A 24,169-nucleotide genomic window follows, 5' to 3' on the forward strand; every position below is an offset into this window, starting at 1 on the left:
TGCTATTTCAGCTGATTGTCAAATTTGTCGTAAATTTAAGAAAACTCCTGCAAGGCCAGTTGTCAGTTTACCATTAGCCACCACCTTCAATGAAGTCGTAGTGATGGATCTCAAGAAGTGGGAAGACGGTAAATACATTCTTCATTTAATCGATGCAGCTACAAGATTCACCATGTCCAGATTTATAAACGATAAAAAGCCGTCGACCATTGTAGATAAAGTCATGCTTATGTGGATCGGATCAGGATTCGGTTGTCCAGTGAAATTTCTAGCAGATAACGGTGGTGAATTTGCAAATGAAGAGTATAAGGATATGTGTGCTAACCTTAATATCGAAGTCAGAAACACTGCAGCAGAAAGTCCATGGCAAAATGGATTATGTGAACGTAACCATGCCGTTGTTGATGAATGTTTGCAAAAAGTCCTGGAAGAAAACCCAAAAATGAAACCCGATGTTGCCCTAGTATGGGCAATTCATGCAAAAAACTGTTTACAAATGAACTCTGGCTACAGTTCCTATCAGCTTTTGTTTGGACAAAATCCTAATCTTCCATCCGTGATCGTCGATAAGCCACCAGCTTTAGAGGGTACAACAACATCTGAACGTTTCTATCAACATCTTAACAGTCTACACTCAGGGAGACGTGCATTTATACAAGCTGAATCATCAGAGCGAATCAGGCGTGCATTGCGACATCAGTTACGAAGCCATAGCGAAATTTTCGAAGTCGGTGATGCTGTGTACTACAAACGAGAGTCTAGCAACAAATGGAAAGGTCCTGGAAAAGTTATTGGTCAGGACGGAAAAACTATCTTTGTCCGCCATGGAAGTGTTTATGTAAGAGTTCCCAGTTGTCGAATCCTCAAAGTCGGAGAAGAATTCAACCCAAATCCAAACAGTAATCCAACCAAACGTATTAACTCCAAAGTTACAGTCCCAACAGCATGTGACAAATCGGAAATCATCGATACCGGATCTACAGAACCGATTGACAGCCCAGTGACAATTCAGTATGAAGATGATGCTCCTATACCACCCACCTCAGATCAAACACATGTAGTACCACCACCAATGCCTGCAGCTGTATCAGAAAGACAACTTTTTCCTAGACTACAGGACATTGTGCGTATTAAACAAAATAACTCTGAATGGGAAACTGCCCGTATCATCAGCAGAGGAGGTAAAGCGACAGGAAAGTTTGCATCGTGGTTCAATGTCGAAAATGTAGAAAATGGTGAACATTCATGTCTTGACTTTTCAGCGATTGAATGGGAAAATACCAGTGAAAGTGTCAATTTCAATGCTATATTTCATCCCACAAATGACCAAGAAAGAGAACTTGTCAAAGAAGCTAAAGAAAAAGAGCTTCTTAATTGGAAGTCATTTGACGTATATGAACCGGTTGAATTCGAAAACCAACCCTTGATTTCAACAAGATGGGTAGTGACTGAGAAACAACCCAAACCTAACCTTACAGTTAAAGCTCGACTTGTAGTGAGAGGATTTGAAGAGACATCAGATATACCAAGTGACTCTCCCACAATATCCAAGGACTCTCTTCGCACATGTTTTGCTATTGCCTCTACAAAGCAATGGCCTATCGAAATGATTGATATTAAGTCAGCGTTTTTACAAGGAGAAGACATCCATCGTGAAATCTATGTCAAACCCCCCACTGAAGCAAAAGTAGCTGAGAACCTAGTTTGGAAGCTACGAAAAGTAGTGTATGGGCTCAACGATGCATCCCGTAATTGGTATTTTACGATTCGAGAAACACTACTAAAACTTGGATGCGTACAATCAACCATCGACAAAGCACTGTTCATGTGGCGTGATTCATCTAACCAGCTTGCAGGAATTTTATCCTACATGTTGATGACTTTTGTATGCTGGTTCACAGACCTTCTTAAAGACTGTTGTGAAGAAGGTGTGTGAAATTTACAAAGTTGGTTCTAAGGGAACTGATATTTTCAAATACATCGGATTGGAAGTTTCGACCAACCAAAATGAAACAACTTTATCGCAATCGATCTACGTAAAGTCAATGAAGGAGATTCCAATCACGCCATCGAGAAAGTTACGAAAGAACGATAAAGTGACATCCGAAGAGGAAAAACTTTTGAGAACAACAATCGGTCAATTGAATTGGGTCGCAACACAGACACGACCAGATCTTTCATATGACGTTCTTGAACTGAGTATGATAACCAATCGAGCCACAGTAGATCATTTACTTCAAGCGAATAAAGTCATCAGAAAGTTGAAATCTGAAGCGTTACAAATCAAGTTCCCACGTCTTGGAGAACTGAGTAATCTTAAGCTAATGTTATTCAATGATGCATCGTTCGCCAATCTTCCTGACGGAACTTCCAGTACTGGTGGTCGAGTTGTTTTTCTCTTCGGCGAAGGAGATAAATGCTGTCCCATTTCCTGGTCGTCTACAAAGATTAAACGTGTCGTGAGAAGCACCCTTGCTGCAGAAACATTGTCACTTGCTGATGGTTGTGAAAGTGTTTTCGTTATCGGATGTCTTCTAACAGAATTGATTTACGGTAAATCTGATCAACAGAATCGAATCCCCATAAAGTCATTTGTCGACAACAAATCTCTGGTACAAAATGTTCACTCAACAACTATGGTATCGGAGAAAAGGCTACGCATTGAAATGGGTGTCATTTATGAAATGATACACGATAACAAAATGTCCATCAAGTGGATCGAAGCTTCGAAGCAATTAGCTGACTCCCTTACGAAACGGGGAGCGTCTTCCAGTAAATTAAATCAAGTTCTTGTTTCTGGAAGGCTACGTCCTCCATGAGAGGATGTTGTTAATGTTATTCGATATTGGTATTTGATATGTTGATTACATGGTGAGATATGTTTTGGTTTATATTGATGAGAATGGTATTTAAATAGTTATGATGATTTTGATTTATTGAAAGTTTCTGGTTCGCGATCGATTATTGATGGATATATTTGTTCCAGTTGATATTGGTTATGTTGAAAATGGACTTTTTATACAATGACCATTGGTCTTTGGTTTTGATATTTGTTTTATTGGTGTGCTTTGCTTGGCTGGCATGATGAAATGTTTTGATAGTATATTTTATTGATCACCTCATAGACAGAGGGGAATCTGTTAACGTTCATATTCCTCTTATCGTTATAGGCTAGTATATATTAATATTAGCATTTGGTTTGGCTGTGGGGCTTTTATATTATTCAGCGTTATTGACTTTTCAATGTCTTCATTTTGAATATGGTGTTCGGATCGTTCGCAGACTGGAACCTTTTTTATATCAACTACTGGTGATATGTTTCTATTGATTTTGAATTAATGAGCTTACATGTTTCAATGAAACTTTGTGTGATGGAAGATAAAAGGTTTTTAAAAGAGGAAAGTCATTTTCAGAACTCTTCTTGTGCAAATTTTCTTATAAAAAACATTTTCTCTCGCAATCAGCCATATTTACAAAAATCCCGAATTTCGTGATTTTTTTACTTGGCCTCGTTCAAAATCGGTTTGGTGTTGTTCTAGTGCTACGTTTATTTTAATTTTCGGAGAGATTGCAAGGAATAGTTCGAGGATTCTGCTGCACAAAGGAAGTTTTATAGAAGTTTGTTTACGACCCTGCCTATGCCCCGGACAGTCCGGGGCAAATGTCTGGGGTCTGAAAAAAATAACTTTTTCCCCGGACCTACGTCCGGGGCTCCAATTTTTGCGCCATAAATTTACCCCGGACGTATATCGCCGAGCACACTTTAAACCCCCGGACATTTTATCCAGGTCTAGATTTTTTTTATAAACTAGGCAAGGTTAATAAATTAATTAAAAATAAAAAAACTAACTTTACTTACCTTTCTCTGTCTGATCAGGATCCATTTTTCAGCTTTCGGTTAGATTTTAGCATTTTGATTGCTGAACAAACCACGCTTGAGATTTAAGGTTCAAATACAGGCTTCACACACGAAACGCCAAAATCAGGACATTACAAGATCTTTTGGAAGACGGCGTTTGTCCACGGAAGAATATTTCAATGAATTAGAAAAAAGCCCGCGCGGTCAGCGATTCTATAAAAAGCGACCGCGCGGGCTGTCTGGGGCGTCCGGGGTAGTCTCTCAAAAACAAATAATACGGACCCCGGGCACGCATCAAAAAAACCCCGGACTGTCCGGGGCATAGGCAGGGTCGTGTTTGTTTTTGGTAGTTTTTTTCAAGTTCAAAGACGCTCGTTCGTGCACTGGGGCCGTTCGTGCACTGGCGAACCGACTCTAGTACCACTCGCTTCGAAAGTTTTTTATTCTAAGAAGATCACCTCAAATAAAAATCAAAACAAACACGAAGAACATGTTAAAAGTTGTCTAACCGCTGGTCGAAAAAGATTTTCAAAAAAGTAAAAAGTAAGTGAAAAATTTGCATCAAAAAATTTCGGTCGCCAACTGGGCAGGGTACTCTAAATATTTTGCTCTTGCAATTTGCGAAGAAAGGACCCTGCCGACGCACCGGTAGGGTGCGCACTCGTCGGGATTTTTTGCGCGGAACGAGGAAGAATTTACAAAAATGAGCTTCAATGCATTAGTACTTACCTTTAAATCATCCAAATCTGTTCATTCTTTTTTTAAATCAATCAGGAATTATCAGGGAAACAAATAAAAAAAACTGCATCCAGATATCTATTTTCTTTCCAAAGATATTCATGTTTTTCGACGTCAAGGTGAAAACGCGATTTTGCGCTGACCACGGCACCGGAAAATTCTCGACCCACATTGAAACAAATGTCTGTCGCTATTGAGCTGGTTCATCTTTTCAATCGCGGTTTTTTTAGTAAACCCAGGGTAAGATTAGGCTACAATCTATCACAAAGTGCTTTATTTGAAAATCTACAGGCCGTCTGGATTTTGAAAAATAAGAAGAAATTGCGATTTTTTAACAAGATTGCGGATTTTTTCTTTTAAGCACCATACACCATCTGAAAGCTGAGGATTTCAGCTTTCTAGTGGTGAAATTTGTTTTTAGCTATCATTTCCAGCTCATTAGCGATAAGCTAAAGTTTAACAGTCATCGGGCCGATTTTCAGACCGCACCAGCAAAACTCCCCACACCCCGCCACACGGAAGACTAGATTTCATCCGCCATTTTTGGCGCGATTTTGGTGCTTCCGAAAATTATTTCTTGCTGGCGTGGTGTAAGGAGGCGATTCTTTGAAAAGGTGGTTTTTTTGTGGTTTGAAAATGGAATAACTTTGGAACTACTTAACCAATTTTAACAAATGACCCCTCATTTTTCTCACAAAGGTAAGGACTTTCAAATAAAATTAGTTTGGTTTTCAAAATTTGAGTGGAAAATTTTGGCCTGACCACCCTAGCACCGGACTGTCCGGTGTATTTGTCCGGTGGCAAAAAGTATCCTTTCGTTACACCGGACGCAATAAGTCCGGTGTCAGTCCGGTGTGCATACAGGGAATTTTGGACGCCGGACATTTATGAAACAAAAAATTAAGAAACACCGGACGCACCGGACTGGTCATGTCCGGTGTTTTGATTGTCCGGTGGAAAAAAATATCCTTCTCCGACACCGGACATCCGACTTCCTTAAGTCCGGTGTAAAGATTGTCCGGTGGTAAAAAAAATTCTCATTTTACACCGGACTTTCGCGTGTCCGGTGTTCGTTAAGTCCGGTGCGTTGGCAAGGGGTCCTTTTGCGCGAAGCGAGTGACTTGCCTGGATCGCTTCGCAATTCTTATATATATACACTAGTAAGATTTTTCTCGTTGACTATCTACGTTTTGTTGGTCTTCCTGCATAATTCGAAACAAAATAGTAAAACTGTAAAACCCAGCCTGTGCCATTTGCAAATTTTTGCTGACAGATTCTCCGCCACTCAGCTACCATTTTGAGGTTATAGCTAGCATATTTTACCGTCGGCCGATTCAAAGATTGGAACGCGCGGGAAAAAAACGGCGCGAAAACCTCATTTGTTTACAAACCTTGTGTGCGTACCCACCCCACCTGAACTGTCAGAAGAACCTCACCTGAACAGGCTACTGGAACAAACACTAAGAAGCACATTCTAACAGAAGAACCAAATTAGGTGAGTTTATTTTTATAAAGTCTAAAGGTAGGATCCTTCCGAGAAAAAGTTCAATACGTAATGCAAAGTAAAAAGATCTAAACACATTCAGGCCAGGGGGGGGGGGCACGCAGTTACTACAAGACATGATGTGTAGTAAGTGCTTTTTCAACACTTTTTTTCAGGACCACCACCCTTTGCAGTTATTACACCTTGGTAGTAACTGTTTTCAGAAAAGATTTCCAGGTACCACCCCTGTTTTTGAGTGATATCATCAAATACAGTTAGGAACATTTGGCGCGAGTTCCTGTACACTGTACGCGGCCGCAATCAAAAAAATCATAACCACGCTCATAAAAAGATTGTGTTTGTGTCTTTTTTTACCGTTTTTTGCCTAGATGATATAGCAAACATTAAGTAAGTATAAGCAGACTACAGCTTTAATTGGCTGTAAAAAAAATATGCGTTGGTAGAAATTTCTTCAACTTTCAACAATGATAGAACACACCTATTTAAAAAAAACTAACCAGCACATTTTTCATCTTTCTACTTCTTCATCTTCCATGAAGCTCTCAAAGTTAAATAGAATTTAAGCACATAAGATATTCTTATAATTGTGAACTGTTGTTCGCGCTTTCGCTACGGTGGAGTGCATGACATAACTCGCATGGCAACAAACTTGCCTTCTGTTGGCTGGTCATATCGGGCGTTTTGGCGTTACCACCCTCAAAGCAGTGGGCGCCTTCGTCATTCCGCAATTCTGTCCACCATTTTAAATGAGTTAACAATAGATCCAAAAGGGCGCCCTCATCAAGAGGGATCATTTGCTTTGGTCTCCGGCTTTGGGAAGCAGTAATGTTTTCGATTGTTTTCGATGGAAAATGGTAAGAAACTTAAGTTTACAAGTGTCATACAGTTTTTGCTAGCTGATAGAATGGCAGGATCCTGGATGGTTTCCCTAACTGAAAAACATGCTCGAAATTACCCTAAATTGCGATTATTTTTCAACCTAAACTAAAGCCATTTTTGTGCTAGATTTTCATTTAATTTACTTGGTTAACAGCTTTTGAGAACATTTTAATGATAATTAGGGAAAGCATAATTTCAAAGTTGGGTCTGAGAAAAATTTCAAATTTTTTTCGTCCATTTATATATAACAACTGATGACAAAAATATGTTTTTAACAAAGAATTTTTTCACAAAAAAACTGTGTTTTTCAGAAATTGAGGAAAAGATATTATCGATAAGTGTCATAGAGTGGTCAGTAATACGAGTAGGAAGGAAAATATTAGGTATAAGAAAGTGTGATCCAAAGTCCAAAGGCCAAAGGACAAGGACATTCTTGTCCAAAATTTAATCCCCGCCAAAATTTATCCACTTAAGGTATTTGATTTGAAAGAAGGTTTTGCTCATTTTCCTGAAAATTTTTTCTGTATTCCCTATTAAATGTTAAAGTTATGTTAATGAGCTCAACCACCAAAATTTACCCCAAATTATTTGGATCAATCAACCATACTATACTAATCACACTAATCACACTTTATACCATATAGTCAAACATTAAGGCTAAACCGTATCTACCATATAGTCAAACATTAAGGCTAAACCGTATCTGTTCGAAGCCCGAGTTGTTTGACAAAAGATGCGATGATTTGGAAAAGTGGCTACTCAAGCGAGGATATTGCCAGAGATTGGTGCGCAAGAAGGTGATACAGGGTCGGAAGTTCGATAGAAAGGATCTGTTACAGCAGGAAAAGAGTGCAAAGAAATATAAGCTCACTCTTATGATAACTTACCATCCTGCGTTCCGGAACCTTTATAGGATTGTAAGGAAGGCACACTCTATTTTAGCTTTTGATAAAGTACACCAAAAGGTTTTCCAAGACGTGCCGTTAGTGGGCTTTCGCAAGGGCAAAAGTCTTAAAGATATGTTGGTTCGCGCGAAAGTCCCTACTTGGGGATGATAACAAAGGCCAGAGTGAACCATGTCTTGGAAAACGCTGTGGTGTTTTTGTCCTTCAGTTAAGAATACATCAGAGTTTGCTTCTAGGAATGGAAAGATATACAACATTCGTGGGTTATCTATGAACTGTAGCTCTTCCAATGTTGTATACCTTCTTAGATGCAAAACCTGCGGTATTCAGTATGTCGGTAGTTGCACGACTCCTTTTAGAACTAGGTTCAGTAATTATAAATCGTGTAACAAATATCACAAGGACAAAACTGTGCCACAACAAGAACTTCACGAACATTTTGACCTACCTGGTCATTCCGGTTTTGCAGATTTTGAATTCACTCTTATTGACCAGGGAAATATCCTTGAAGATGTCAGGAAGAGAGAACGTTTTTGGCAATATAAACTTAATACGTTCCTTCCTCACGGGTTGAACGATCGTGAAGTTGTTGTTCCGGATTAGGCCATTTTTTGAACTCCTCAGTTTTCTGGGGATAACTGATGCTAGTATTGAGCTTATACTGCGGTCATTTGGTTATGACCGGTCGTTTTTGGGAGAACGCCCTTCTTTGGACTGCTTGGTATGACCTACGGGCATGCCTACAGCACAGTTGTGTGCTCTACTAGTATCAGGTGTTCCCATGTTTTGTTCCGTAATTTCTTTTTGTTTTGCTTTTTGTCCTGAATAAACCAGAAGGGGACACGAGCATTTAATTTTCCGTTTTAATTTCCACTGCGTTTACTGTGCTAATTCGAAACCTTTTTTGTTAAATTTTTAGTTTTATTGTTTTCGACGATTATTCCCCACGGGGTTGTTTTCATCAATTTTATTGTACTGTTTTAACGTTGTAAATATTATCGCTACGCACCTATTTTTATTAAATCTTTTTAACATTTTCTTTGTTTTATTCCCTATAGAATTTTTTCCTTTGTTCATTAGAATTTTTTATTTCTCGCCTTTTTTTTTTACGCATCACTGATTTTTGTAGCATTTAAAAATGTGTTAACGCTTGTGCAGTATTATACCTGATGAAGTTCTGAAAATAGAACGAAATATCGTAAAAAACAAACTGTGTTGATTTTACTTTTTTGTTCACCTAATCACACTAGTATATAGTATTTAGTCACTCACATATCGCAAAGTTTTAAAATATTTGAGCTTGACGCAGGTAAGCTGGTCTGATCAGGTCTGATACAGAATATTTGATTCAGTCTATGTGTGAACACTTGTTGACAGACTTTCGAAATCCAGGAAGACCCGCACACCTAACCTTACATAATATCCTTATATGATGTCTATTTAGCAAGTTCTAAAAACTTTCAAAATTACTATAAACCACATTAAAAGACCAGCCACCTGTTTCAAGTTCTGAGGCAGTTACTATTTTATTTTGAAGTGTCGTGAACAGTGGTCGTGAAGGAAATCAAAAATAGTTTTGCTGAGTCAGTATTTACCATAAATGATTTGCACATACCGGGTGCACCAAAAAAAAGTATACAGGTTTGTCGAGATATTGTGAGCTTCAGGATTTAAATTTTTTGCTCATTCTTTTTTCATCGTATAGAGGATGCTCTAACTTGAATTTTGAGCTATCATACATTAAAATTGAAAAAGTAGTTCGAAAGTTATTCTAAAAAATCTGACTTTTTTTCCATGTCGAAATTTAAAAAAATCGTTAAAAACAGCAATCACGCTATAAATAAGACAAAATAAAAAAAACACAATTTTATTGTTTTTTTTTATTGTTTTTTTTTCTTATTTATATTTTGCCAAAAGTTTCTCCATCTTATTTGCACGTCATGAACATTTCCAACACGAGCAAACTCAATGCAGACCCAAGTTCTTTGAGCCACTAGTCGAAGAATGGTGATCTATTTTTTCAAAAGTTTTCTCACATAGCACACACATAACATCAAAATCTCTCTTGGAAATTTATAAAACTTTTTTTCAGCTTTTCCAAAAATATTATCCCACATGGGATAACCTGTTTTATCATATGTTTCAAATTTCGTAACGAGTTTTGATGAACACAGTTGCATTTTCGTATTTTTACGTGTAAAGAAAGATTTTGCTCACTGTTTGTAATGATTTTTTTACATTAAAAAAAGTCAGTATTTTAAAAATAATTTTCGAATTCAATGTATGATAGCTTAGAATTTAAGTTAGAGCATCCTCCATACGATAAAAAAGAATGAACAAGAAATTTAAATCATGAAGCTCACAATATCTCGACAAACCTGTGTACTTTTTTTGGTGTACCCCATATAAAAATTATCAAAGTGCACAGGAAGATTATGGTAAATGATACGCAAAAAAAACTGATTAATCAACCTGTATTGCAGGTAAAAGTCTTCCTGAAAGCAAGTTACTTGCACCAAGGGGTAAACCAGCATAAACAAAGCAATCAAACCTAGACTGTGAACAAAGTTTAACGCTTGGATTCCAAGTCTACCTTGATGCTTAGAAGTTTGATAGTTCTGTAATTAATCTTTTTGTCCCAATTTTGTCAGACCTGATTACCCCTTTTGAGAGATAAAAATACTGGTTCATTATTCAACATAAAATAAGTGATTCTGACTATTCACAAATTTTTGATGAAATATGGGAGTTGATAACCTGCGTTTTTTATTACCTGAAACATAACGAATCAGAGATATAGAAATGAGATCCTGGTTTGCTTTTTAAAAGCATGGAGAGGAGAACAGTTTAGACTGTGGGTTATCCTTTTGTATTAACACTTTGTATGGTTAAGGCTTCGAAATATATTACATATCTTGTAGCACATTTATCTTACAATTGGATATTTTGGCAGTATTTTGGTCATAGTTAATAATGCATTGAATTTCGCAACTACAAAAAATAAGTTTCCCTATAAACCAGTTGTGTGGCAGTTGAGTTTTCTAATGTGAATATGAAATATACATTTAAAAAAGTTTGTTTATGATGTTTTAAGGAAAACAAATAAAATGATGTCATGTTTTCCAATATCAAAAACAAAAAACTTGCGCTGAGATTAAATAATTAAGTCAAGTATTTATTCCGTTGATGACTTTCTTCTTTCTTTCTTTATGTTTTTTCCTTATAGTATGGTATTTTAGATCTCTCTAAAAAACAAAATTTCACAGTAGCGTCTAAGGATTTCAGCGTGAAAAAACATATTTTGAAATTGTTATGCAAACACTTTTATTTACAAATAGAACCCCAAAAGGGACCAAATCGCAATTTGACACCCTCTAAAAGAAAAACATGCAATAGTTAGGGATTTGGTTAAGACATTGAGAGGTGTTTGTGTTTATTCATGCCTAGGTCATGCCTTATTTATGAAGTATTGAATTTTAAGTATGAAAGACTGTCTAGTAAAATCACTGTTTTGAAAACGTTTGACCTTTACAGTATGATCTATAGTGGACTTCAGTCGCAAGCGAGTGATAGAGAAGAAAAATTTTATAAGTTTTGTCAGTTTCATGATATCAGCATTAATTATTACCTTTTTATCTTCTCTCTTCTAGAAAGTTGTAAATAAATAAAATTGTATATATCTGAATTAAAAAAAAATTATGAATATCACACCAGCATCATTAAATGGATTTCGATCAGCAGCGCCACATCAAAATAAAGGACAACTTCAGGTGAAATTTTGTATACAAACTTTTGGGCTACTAGGTATCTTACATAGGGGAGGAATCTTCAATAACCTGTGTTATTTGGCCATTCCATTTTAAGTCGAACATTTCCAAGGGGTATAAAGGAATATTTTTTCATTTTTCGAGGGGGTAAAAGACTGATTTTAGTTCGTCCACCCTCACACAAGGTATAAACAGATTTTTCCCAACGGTTCTTTTTCAAATTTTGCAATTTTCCAGCTGGGTATCCACAATCTTCTAAGAATCACTTTTTTATCTTGAAAAGATTCTTCCACCCCTGTATGGGAATTTAATGGAACAGCCTATTGTTGATAAGAAATTTTGAGTGAAATCAACGAACTGTAATGTACTACTATTTTGAACGTTGCTTAATATTCACCATTTTGATTATAAGGTATTACTTATAAAGGTTCTCTGATGAAAGAGTGCTCCATTCATTAACATAGATCCAAATATCGATTTAATATGATGCTTGATGCTTTGAAAGGTTTGTTTTAATTTTGTAGGTTATCTTTGGGCCAATGTTCTCGGGCAAAACGTAAGATATTTTATTTATGCCTTTACTTTTTTCCACATACCCCATCTAATGTCACACAATGTTTTGTTAGAGGGTGGTAGGAGACTGCTCATCTAACGTTTCCAGACCATCTAAAAAGAACGACAAATAACTATTAAAAAGCGACAAAAGGAACGACAAACCCTAACCATAATTATCAAAGAACGACATATTTCGCCGTTGAAATGTGTTCAACTTTTTTTTTCGAGCCCGCGCTACATTTTTATGACGTAATCTTTTTTCCAAGTAAAAAGGATTAAAGCCAAGAGATGCAATCGCAGCGCGCGCAAGTGGAGAACGGCCTTTACACTGTCCTTCATATCATTTTTAGAACTGAACTGCTACGTAGGATAAAACGGTATGAAGTAGCGGCTTATTCATGCTTGGTGATCAAATACGAACATGACAAACGATACAGCGATGATGGCGTTGCTACACATGACAGGTTTGTGTTTTTTTCACTCGAACATTTACATTTCTAAAACACTACATTACATAATAAAGACTACACTACGTTAAGCCAAAAGGATTTACGTTATCGGCCCTTTTTACGCCGGCCCTTATTGGCGTTATTTTTGGGCTCGTGGCGTAATAAGGGCCGGTGTTAAAAAAGGCCGGCGTAAAATGGGCCAAAATCTTGCAATTTTTACCTAAAGCGGCGTTAATTTTTGACCATTCTTACACAATTTAAAGGATTTTAGGCATGATTAAAGGATGAAAACTATCCATTTTTTACTCTATATACAAAACTTTACGAAAGTAAATGATTTTCAATGGAATTTTCAACAGTTTAATACTGAAAGATAACATTTTAATGTAAATTTTAGTTAATAATTACGGTTTTGAAGCCTGAATAGCGATTTTTACAAGTTTTGGCGTTATTTACGGCCCTAATTGGTGTAAGCCCAAAATTAGGCTTTGGCGTAAAAGGGGCCGGCGTTCAATTAGGGCCGGCGTAAAAAGGGCCGATAAGGTACATAGTAGGCCTGGTTTCATAACAAAAAACATCAAAAACGTGCAAAATTGGAACAAAGCACCAAATTTGGACAGACATACATGATACCCTATGGATTGATATTAGAAGGGCGGCCCAGGAAAAAAAAAATTTAAGGATCCCCCTTTATTTTTAGACCCATTTATTGAAAACCTAGGCTAGAGCCCAAGGGCCCAATTTTTATAGAAATTTAAACTCATTTTAGGCCAAATCAAATAACTCCCGTTCGGTACAGAAATCGACCATACTCGCTTAAAAGTCTTCTACATAGTTTATCGAGAGCTTTCAGATTCTATAATTGGTTTTTAAATTTGTGTACTGCTGAAGTCAAGTACTAAAGGGTTTTATAAATTTAATACAAATATCTCCGTTCGACCACATGAAAGAGCCTGAAGTTTTGAGTATATTTTTGAAAAATAGATGGCGAAAACGAGCAAGACTACTCCCTGTATTATTTGGTGTCCGGAAGGGGTTCGATATCTTCATTTCTTTTCATATTATTTTTTCAGACAAACATTCAAGGCAATTTCTTGTTCGAGGTTACAAGATGTTGTTAATATTGCAGTGAAATACGAAGTTATTGGTGTTGATGAAGGCCAATTTGTAAGAATCTCAGTCATTTCAATGTTTTGAATATAGTGGAGTCTACTTGAACTTCTATAACCAGCTATAACTTCTCTTCCTAAAGCTTTTTCTCTAGAATTTCTCCTTTAACTCGAACAACCATGGTCCCTCAGTTAACAATATCTTAACAATAATTCGAAATTTCCTTAACTCGAACAAATTTCTGTACTTCTTGCGTGTTTAAGTTAAGGAGACTCCCCTGTATATCTTATAATGCTTAGGGTATGTATAGAACGAGCTACTATTCAAGCTAGATAATAGGCCCATCGGGACCCCATACCCACTTGAAAATTTGGTCAAGAAATCCTCCCACATAGGAATATTAATCCCCACTGAAAATTTATAATAAATCTACATCCCCACTGGGAAACGTAAAAATACTCCAAAATACAATTTATAATTTCTACCTTTTAAAAACAAGAGATATCTCTCCCAATGGGCTTTATTTGCGAAAATTATAACATTCTCACCAGGTCACTGAGGCAGGGGTGTAAGAAAATTTCATAGAAAGTACATTAAAGGAAGAAACTTTGGCGGAAAGAAAATTTGGCGGATTTGGCGGATTTGTCTGAAATCCGCCAAATTAAGGTTTTTCGACCATCCGCCAAATTTAAAAATTCCCGCCAAATTTAATTCTTCTCTTTTTATGTCCGATGTTTTCATACTGATTTCAGATTTAAAAATCCATCATCCGCCAAATTAAATTCTCGCCAAAATTAGCATTTTCCCTGATCCACCAGATTAAATTTCCTTACGAAAAAACTTTTTCAGCCATCCGCCAAATTAAATTCCCGCCAAAAGTTCTTCCCAAAAGGTTCCAAGCAAGTACAAAGTAGTTATGTTATATTATGTAGCTATTATAGCAATTGCTGTCTTTGCCACCGTACTTTCCTACCTCCTTTATTTGTAGTTCCCTGATGTTGTCGAATTTTGTGAAAAGATGGCTAAGCTGAAAAAGACGGTAATTGTAGCTGCTTTAGATGGAGATTTTCAACGAAAGGTTAGTTATTTTCTAAATACTATACATGTTTTTTTATAAGAGCAAACTATATAAGAACATATGGCTTCAATGACCGAATTCTTAAGTGCAAGTTAAGAACATTTTAAGGCTTTCTTGACTCTAAAACACCCGATTTTTTTGGAAAATTAACAAAAATATTGACATCATGGTGAAATTAAGAACATGTTAAGAACATTTTTTCTTATAAAAAAATGTTTATTAGCAAATTTAGGCGTGTGATTGGGCTATTCTAAACAAAAATTATACAGGGGTTTTGGCAAACTTTTACTAACCGCACTATTAATTTTGAATAACTTGTGCCCTGGAAGTCTAGGGTAGAACCCGCTAGAAGTTGAAATTTTTTTGGAAATGGGCTAGAAGACATCTATTGACGTCAGTTGATGAAGAGACCCCTCTAGAAACTCTGGAAGCCCTAACAATGACCCGCTTTGATAAACTGAAAAATGAACAATGAACAAAATATTATTGGAAAATCGACCCCCTGGTTTAAAAATGGAATAGCCCATTGGATAAGTTGATTCAAGAGTTGCTGAGTGTGAATATTTTTGACTTCTTTCGAGTCCAAACCAAAAAATAGTAACACATAATTGTAACAATTTTTTCTTTTTCTAGGCATTTGGTAATATTTTACAATTGGTACCACTAGCAGAAAGTGTTGTCAAATTGAGTGCAGTTTGTATGAATTGTTATGGCGAAGGATCTTTCACCAAACGACTAATAAGTGATACTACGGTAAGTCAGAGAGATTCCTTTTTTTCTAAATAAACACATTCACTACCTTAAGGGAACTTAATTTGGCGGGAACTAATTTTGACGGATTTGACGAATTTAGACGAAATTCGCCAAAATTAGTTCCCGCCAAAATTAAATATTTTGCTCACTCGCCAATATAAGTTCCCGCCAAAATTAAATTTTTTTGTTTCCTTGCCTAAATAACCCCCGAAATTCCACAAAATTGCTCAACATAAGGCAAAAGAGAACATATTTACGCTGTCATTCGCCAAAATTAGTTCCCACCAAAATTTAAAAAATTCACTATTGGCCAAAATAAGTTCCCGCCGAAATTAAAAAATTTTAGGAAAATTTCTGCCCGCCAAAATTAATTCCCGCCAAAAAAAGTTCCCTTAAGGTAATTCACATTACTGCAGTCGTTTATAATAAGCAGATATTCAATGGGTAAAAGTTGGTTATTGAGATTTATTAACCCGAGGTGATGTAATATTCAACGAGGCGAAGCCGAGTTGAATATACATCACCGAGGGTTAATAAATCCAATAACCAACGAAAACCTATTGAATATATGTTTTATTATATACCTAGAGGCAAAAACAAAAAATTAGTTATGTCAATAGTCAAACGTTTCACTTTAAACACTCCCATAATCGAACGTTCGAATGTTTTTCTTTTTTAATGATTTTCTTAATTACTTTGAGTCCTAAAATTTGTTCATGAAATTGACAATAGATTTATTTGAATGAATTTCTTTGATAACAAAAAGAGCGACAAAAAAACTCAAACTTTGAAAGCAAAATTTGAAAAAAAAATTCTACCGTGATATAATAGCCATGGTATATCAGGAATTATTCAATGGCTGTTTTTGCCTACAGGTATATAATAATACGTGTTATACAGTAATATAGGTATTATATGATAATACGATAACTGTTACGGGATAATATCAGTGCGTATAAAAATAAAAAAAAATTTAAAAAATCTTGTATTGTAACCGAAGTTACGAATGAGCAGTACATGTTTTTTTCCATAAGCATAACGTTTATAAGCATACGCAGGCTCAGATTTTGGTACCTTAGCATTCTATTGTTCTTAAACAATATGGCCATTTTTTAAGAACAATAGAATGCTAAGCATAATGCGAGCCTGGTGTGCACCCCTCTATTACCACTTTAGCAAGTTGAGAAATGATATTGTTTTTCTTGATTTATTTCCAGATCGAAGTTATCGGTGGAGCAGATAAATATATGGCAGCTTGTCGAGATTGTCACTCTCAAAATCTAGATATCGACACTTTAGAACGTCAAAAGGAGAAAGTCCGACAACGACGTAAACCTTTACTTTCAATGGAAAATATTTCGACCGGTGTTCTTTTCCACCATCGTACCGAGAATGCAAGCTTTTAAAGGAAGTAAAATTTTAGGATTTTAAGTGATTCGCTTTTGTAAATATGTTTAGATAATTATATTCAATTTTTCGGCTGAGTTAGAGGAAACTTGCCTTTTAATCTTTTTCGAAGTTTTTGATACTTTATTTCAAGATTTTTTATGTTCTAATCTTCTTTTACCTTTTATATTTTAGATAGATAACCATTTTCCTGATAATTTTTAAATGTTCATGTATACCCACAAATATAAGCTAAATTATGATGAAATTTCAGAGAGTTTAAATGTCTTGTTCTTTGCTGTAGTGAGTGGTCTGACCAGTACTCATTATTCTACTGGGGCTTTACCTTACGCTATTTTTGGAAAATCAATTACAGGGTTGATCTGACAGGGTCTCTGATAGATGGGTGTAATGGGTTTCAACATAGTCCGTATAAAAAATCCTGGTCTGGAAGACTTTTGTTTCTTTCCATTGTTTCTTACTTGAACTTGTGTTGAGAAATTAGTTTGTTTTGCTCACTTTTTGATCATGTGATTAAATCTTAAACCAATCCCAAGAGGACTTGGTAATGTAATCAAAAACTGAGCAAATCGATTTTTATCTTTTGAAATTAACAAAGAAAAAGCTCACAAAAAGTTAAAACAATAAGCTTCCAGTGCAGACCAGTGTTTTTTATAAGGACTATGGTTTCAAAGATAAAACACGAGTCTTAAAGTACATCCCAATACCTTACATTTCCTAAGGCACCCCCCCCCTCCACTGGAACGCTACTGTGACAATACTGTCCATTTCAAATTTCTAAATCGTGATATTATTTTTGAATTCAAAATGTATTACAAAATTTCAGTACTAAAAATATAATATCGTATATACTAAGTCTGTCAAAATTCACAACATTTTGAAAGAATAATAAATAATAAATTGCGTTCTTTTTATAAGAATTAAAATTTTCAAAATAATTTAGTAGGGAATTTTCCTCGAAATCGAAGCTCGGGGAGGGCAAAAAGGCTAGTAGTTTATTTTTTATTCTTGTTACTAAAGGCTTTAAGTTCAATTCAAAACATTAAGATAATAAAGAAATTGAATAATTAAAGACAGTTTGACTTGGCATTGATAAATTATTGAGAATCTATATAAAAACTCTGCAAGACTTTAAAAAAAGCACAGAAAGTAAAAGCCATTAAAATTGATTCTCGTGTCAACCCACTCAGGTGATCTGAAAAAAAACCATCATCCATTATTCTCAAAACAAAATTTGTAGGCCATGTTTGGAAAGCGAAAATCCGGAAAATTCATTTAAAAACATGTAAAACTCGTCAAAACCGGCCATAAAAATGCTCTTAAGAATTTCAAATTCAGTAAATCACAATTTGCCAAGTAGTTTCAAATAGTATTTAAAATTGATGATTGAAGATGTTTCGTGTATATCATTAACCCCAATGGGAGGGGGGCGTACGGGGGTCGCAGACACCGAAATATCGACGCATATTTCTTGGATTACCGTCAACACCGACAGCAAAATTTGCTAAAATCCTTAATTTTGTCACTGCATGGCATGTTTGACACCGAAATACCGTCACTTTTTTCTTCAAACACCGAAACACCGATAGAAAAAAGGGTTAATACCGTCACACCGTCAAACCCGTACGCCCCCCCACAATGGGAGTAATCAATTGCACTCCTTGGAAATTTTCGAGAATCTTATGTAATCGCCATTAGCCCGCAAGCTGAGTATTAGACTATGTTCAGACGTTACGGTGACGTATCGAAACGGCTCTGAAACAAGTGTGAACGTTAGAATTCGAAACATCAAAAAAGAAGACGTTTACAAAGCAAAAAGATCGAAACGGTTTGGCTTCCACTTTTTTCATCGGAACGGAACTGCTCTGTTTTCTTGCTCTGAAACCAATATGTACACACTCCATCCGTAACGAAAATCATTTTGGAGCGAAATGGAACAGTGACGTGTGAACATGGTCTTAACCGAAGGAAAACTATAGCCTTATAAAATATATAGATGTCGAATATCAAAATCTTAAGACTTAAGGCTGGTCTCCACTTTCGCGCGACATGAGCGAAAACTTTTTAACGTTTTTGTAAGGTCATTGGTCGGTTGAAAATTGACGTAATCTTTTTTTCAGGCAAAAAAGGTTAAGAAAAAAACTGTCGCCCATTTCGCATGCAGTGGAGGCCGGCCTTTACATTGACGGGGAATTGCCACCAATTGTCTTTTAAACGTTACAGACGTTGGATGAACCTTTGGTACCTGAGTTTCTCTCAAATGATAGTGCACATATTACCTGGTCCACCCAGCAAGACATTATTAACATCCCTACCACATATGTTAAGGCTTATTTGTGTTCGTAGAGTATCAGGGTGGTTCTCACCAAGAACATCCATCTGTAGATCCTCTACTAATTCCAGTTCGTGGAAAGCTCTCTTATATTTCTTGCAATCGTAATAACAAATGGCTCTGTTGTAACGAATTCTCAACGTTTCTGGATGGTCTGCACCAAAATATGCTGATACAGCATTGTAAACTTCATCGTATTTTTGTAGAGCTTCCATACAATTCCCTTGGTCATGTACGCATATGGCAATTTGATGTTTCAATGTCAGAACCACCAGAGAACGTTCTCCAAAATGCTGTTTTTGATAATGGAGAACATCTTGGTATTTCTTGTAGGCTCGATCAAAATATTGTCGCTTGTGTAAACAAACCGCCATGTTTGTTTGCGTTACTAAGAGCTCTGGATGGTGCGTTGTTAAGGTGGATTTCTGTTTCTCTTCAACTTCTTTCAACTCCTTGAAAGCTTTCTTTTCCTGACATGAATCAATGAGACAAACAGACAGATTATTCTGCGTCCTTAACACATCCTGGTGATTCTCACCAAGCTTTTTGATTTGCTCGAGTTCGATTTCCTTAAACAGTTTAGTAGCTTCTTCTAGATAACCAAGCTCGTGTATACAATTTGCAAATGAGTGTTTAGTTTTGAGAATCTCTGGATGTGTATCGTCTTCGTAATATGCTCGTTGCATCTGTAGCATGTCCTGGTATTTATCCAGTGCTTCAGGATAGTAACCCATAACCTGTAACGTATTCGCAACATTCTGTTTTGTTGATATGATATCGTCAATCTTGTAGGATCCATGATGGTTCTGTTGTACAGTTTCAATCCGTGATAACACATCATAAGCTTCATCGTGGCGACACGTGTTTTGTAAACATTCGACATAATCACGTTCAGAATGTAACGAAATAATGTGTTCGGGTCCGTAAAGTTGTTTATGACTGTTTCGAATGTAATCGAGGTATGGTAAAGATTGCTCGTAATCGTGGAGCCGGTTAAAACATTCGCTTAACTTTGTCTTTGTTTTTAATACACTTTTATGTTTCTCGCCAAGGATTTTCAATTGCACTGATTCCAATGTTCTGAATTTGGCGATGGCTTTAGGGACATCTCCAGCTTTCAAAAGATGTTTACCAATATCATATTGTATGCGGAAAACACAGGGATGATTTTCTTGAAAAACATTCGATTTCTCTTTTTCAATGGTCTCCAATTCTGAAAGTTTTGTTGTTTTCTCACCTGACTTATTTTTACATTTCAGAACTAAATATTGAATCTGAAGTCGTAACTCAGGGTTGTCCATTTTCAACTTTGTCATTTGTGTTAAGATACCATTACACAGCTCAAGAGCAGTCGTATATCTTTGTTGTTTGTATATTAAAGAGGTTTTTAAGAATCTGGTCTCAATCAATAAAGGATCGTCTTCACCGAAGTTTTTTATTAATCGATATTCAATATCTTCAAATTCAGATAATGCCAAACCGAGCTGTCCAAGGTTTTGAAAGCATTTAGCAATCATGATTTTAATGTTAAACCGATCCTTCGATCGTTTCTCACAAATGTTTTCCAATTTCTTGTATATCGGTAACAAATCATGACAAAGTCCTTTTGAAGAGAACACATCAAGTAAAAAGTCCTGATTTTGCTTGCATTTTAATAGAAAATGACTATGCACTGATTTAGCCTCGAAAATATACATTAAATGATCCAACCATGTTTGTCCACAGGCTAGATGACGTTGTTGATGAAAGCCGGAGAATTTGAAAATATAATCTAAGATGCAATGAAAAGGTCGTAGTTTATTTGTACTATACTCCATCTGATAAATACGATTCACTTCTTGTATGGATGAATGGATAAGAATCTGTTTCGTTTCATCCTTACCAGAGCCTTCGGTGATTTGAATCAAAGATAGTTTAACCAGAAAATCCAGAGCTTGGTTGAAATTACTCATATTTGCATGCATCTCACAATGTTTTAAAATCTCTTCAACCAGAGTAGCATCGATGGATGAATTATTCAAATAGGATAATATTTTGAGTATGAAAACTGATAAAGAGTTCTCAGTCAGCGCGTTGCATGTCAAATAAAATGCTGTATAGTTGGAAGTAAGAATGCGATCTTTCTTGTTAACCACCCTTCTGGGCATGTGTTCTTTAACAACAGTCTTCACTGCATAAATATAATCCCAGGTACTTGTCTGACTATGAGTAATGAATGCAGTTGCCAAGCTTAAAGCTAATGGATTGAACCGAAGTGATTTTGCTAGATGTTTTCGAAGACTTACTGTTTGGAAAGGATCGCCAATCGGTAATGCACGTTTAAGGTAGTCCTCAGCTGTTGTTAACGGTAGTTTGCTAACGGACGTATGGTTAAAACGCCGGGCGCAAAATATCTTAGTAGTCGTTATGATAGTATATGAGAGTTCATTACTGGATATCAAACTTGCAATTTGTTTCATTGACTGCACGTTCTCAAAGATAAATAAAACAGTTGAGTTCAAAAAATATTCGTGAACGCTTTCCATTAGTGCAACGGAATCCATTACGTCACCATGTGCGTCAGCTATTGATAAACTCAAAGTTTGACAAAGAGTTCTTATAGATTTCTGTAAATTATAATTCGTAGAGGAATCTAACCAAATGATATTATCTCCGTACCGATATCCCTTTAACCGGATATACATCCTTACCAGCTCACGTTTTCCGATACCGTTCGGGCCGTGAACGATGACGGCTTTACGTGGCGCATCCGGCGTTACTGGTTTATGTAGATAATCGTCAATCTCTGCTATCTCGTCCTTACGGCCAACGTAATGTTGATGAGGCTGCGTAGCTCCAAATCTTTTTGGAACACTTAAACATGTCAATGATCGTTTTTCATTACCAAGATCTAGCAACGGTTGCCGAGCGTAATTAAAAATTCCATGATATACAGCGTACGAGACGGGTGGTTTGATTAAACTGATCGCTTTCCGTGCTAGATAAACACGTACATAACACGCCGATTCTGATTGGTCCTCATCTAAAGGCTCACTTTCCCAACCTGTTTCTGGCTTCTTTAAATCAGTAAACTTGTAGATAAGCAAGTGTAAAACATGGTAATCGAATTGCGAGAAATCAGTTAGTCGAGAATATGGTAATAGAGATTCATATTGCTCATCAGAGATGATCGCTCTGTATCTTAAACCTTCGAAAATCTTTTGATGTTCTTCTAAAGCTTCGTATAGCAAATCCTCTTCTGTTGGAAAGATAGTAAAGAGTTTTAAAAGTTGGTCCATTTCTAATTTTTCGTCTAATGTTTTGATGCAATTTTCTTCAGGACGTATGTTACTCATCTTGGAGGTGATTTGTTACAAATTGCTTTATGGACTATCAGGTAGAACAAATCTAGAAAAGAAGAAGACGGAAAGCTATGTTAGTATTTCAGTGTTGTTTTCATATACAGTTGGCGCTCTCAAATTCGACGTTCTACTATTCGATAGGCTCCCTTATTCGATGAAATTTAAAGTCCCCGTCAACAAGAAACTCTCATAAACGTCACTCATTTATTCGATAAGCTCCCTTATTCGATGAAAATCCAATTCCCCTTAAAGATCGAATTAGAGAGCGTCAACTGTAAATAGTATATCGCAGGGTCCATGCCATGAAATTGATAATGGGGTAGAGTCTAAGGAAGCTCAACCAAATATTGTTACTTTGCAAAAAAGTGGGGGCGCCATGACCCACCCCTCCCGCTTTGTGGTGGCCCTGTTATTGAATAATGAAGAATAACCGTGAGTTAAATATTTCAGGCGAAAAAGATGAACTTAGACTTCTTGAGAAAATTTATCTTTAACATATCCCTGAATGTTTGATCCCCCTGGCGGTATGATCTGGTGGTCCTTTTGCGGGAGGTTAGGAACCTTTGGTTTTGTACTATTTGTTCGTGTTACCTATACTATAGATAAAAAAAAAAAATGTTTGATTAACTTTAAAGCAACGTTGTTTGCCAAAGTCCTACCTACCGATTAGCTCCAATGCCGTTTAAAATTAGTTTATTGACTGTTTGCGAGGTGTGGATCATGGTGCCATCGACTGTTCCTTTTTTAATTATTTCAAAACTAAAGTGGAAAAGGTTGATAGAGGTTTACATTTTACAGGATAATAGAAAAACGAAATATTTACTTGAGATTTTCTACAAAAGCTGCTAGAAAAGAAGGCTTGCTCTTCTCAGTCGGCACACAATTAAGATTGTCTCGACGTCTTTAAACTTTATTTGTATGTTAAATGAATGTTGTTTTGATGTTGTGAGCAGACTGGGTCACAATGACCCAAAAAGTCGAACTTTAAAATTCTCGAAAAAAAATCGTATTTGAAGATTAATCCCTGAAAATCAGAAGTATATATAATAAAGAAGTTTGAAAAAAGAAAATTTGAAAGTTATTATCCGACGCGCGTAAATAGCGACATTTGGTTAAGTTACTTAATCAAATCTTAAATACTTACCGATCTCAGCAAAAGTCACGGTAAAAGAATTTTGAATGAAGAAAAAATTAACACAGAAAAAGAAAAGAAGAATTTTGATGTGGAAATAATTTTTAACCACATACAAAAATGTAACAAAAATTGAAAAAAAGATTTTTATGCAAAATTATTCATTCAAAAATTAATAAATATTTACAGTATTTAGTCAACTACATGACAACCATGCAAAATATATAGAAATTAATTTTATAAGAATTTTTCTATGATGCAATTTTTTTTCAATTCCTCTACGTATAGGAATAATTCGCCTAAAGACGTTCATACATTAGCTGGCAATAAGGTTTGTTAATGTCGCCTTAGCGAAAGTAT

At 36.1% G+C, this 24,169-nt stretch overlaps 3 protein-coding genes across 3 annotated transcripts in view; 2 read left to right on the forward strand and 1 right to left on the reverse strand.

The window, feature by feature from the left end:
• The window catches only part of LOC136804606 (bifunctional peptidase and (3S)-lysyl hydroxylase JMJD7-like), a 243,570-nt gene that overhangs the window by 120,552 nt on the left and 98,849 nt on the right, over positions 1–24,169 (forward strand). The gene's annotated exons all lie outside the window — the stretch shown is intronic.
• LOC136804608 (thymidine kinase, cytosolic-like) lies at positions 5,993–17,251 on the forward strand. The gene is made up of 8 exons (XM_067061213.1): positions 5,993–6,092; positions 11,536–11,655; positions 12,177–12,208; positions 12,558–12,671; positions 13,730–13,823; positions 14,755–14,844; positions 15,478–15,597; positions 16,815–17,251. The coding sequence occupies exons 2-8, from the start codon at positions 11,584–11,586 to the stop codon at positions 17,001–17,003; spliced, it is 711 nt and encodes a 236-aa protein (XP_066917314.1). The 5' UTR covers positions 5,993–6,092; positions 11,536–11,583; the 3' UTR covers positions 17,004–17,251.
• LOC136804594 (uncharacterized) lies at positions 18,644–23,429 on the reverse strand. The gene is made up of 2 exons (XM_067061195.1): positions 23,341–23,429; positions 18,644–22,723 (listed from the first exon to the last, which is right to left on the reverse strand). The coding sequence occupies exon 2, from the start codon at positions 22,669–22,671 to the stop codon at positions 19,261–19,263; it is 3,411 nt and encodes a 1,136-aa protein (XP_066917296.1). The 5' UTR covers positions 22,672–22,723; positions 23,341–23,429; the 3' UTR covers positions 18,644–19,260.

This window comes from Clytia hemisphaerica, unplaced genomic scaffold (genome assembly GCF_902728285.1).
Source record: "Clytia hemisphaerica strain Z4C2 unplaced genomic scaffold, Clytia hemisphaerica genome assembly, whole genome shotgun sequence".
In the NCBI taxonomy this organism is placed as follows: Eukaryota; Metazoa; Cnidaria; class Hydrozoa; order Leptothecata; family Clytiidae; genus Clytia; species Clytia hemisphaerica.

Coding starts and splice junctions, on each gene's coding strand:
- LOC136804594 (XM_067061195.1), bottom strand. CDS start 22,671: ATGAGTAACATACGTCCTGAAGAAAATTGCATCAAAACATTAGACGAA.
- LOC136804608 (XM_067061213.1), top strand. CDS start 11,584: ATGAATATCACACCAGCATCATTAAATGGATTTCGATCAGCAGCGCCA. Junction 12,209..12,557: donor CCAATGTTCTCGGGCAAAAC/GTAAGATATTTT, acceptor TATCATTTTTAG/AACTGAACTGCTACGTAGGA. Junction 12,672..13,729: donor GGCGTTGCTACACATGACAG/GTTTGTGTTTTT, acceptor TTATTTTTTCAG/ACAAACATTCAAGGCAATTT.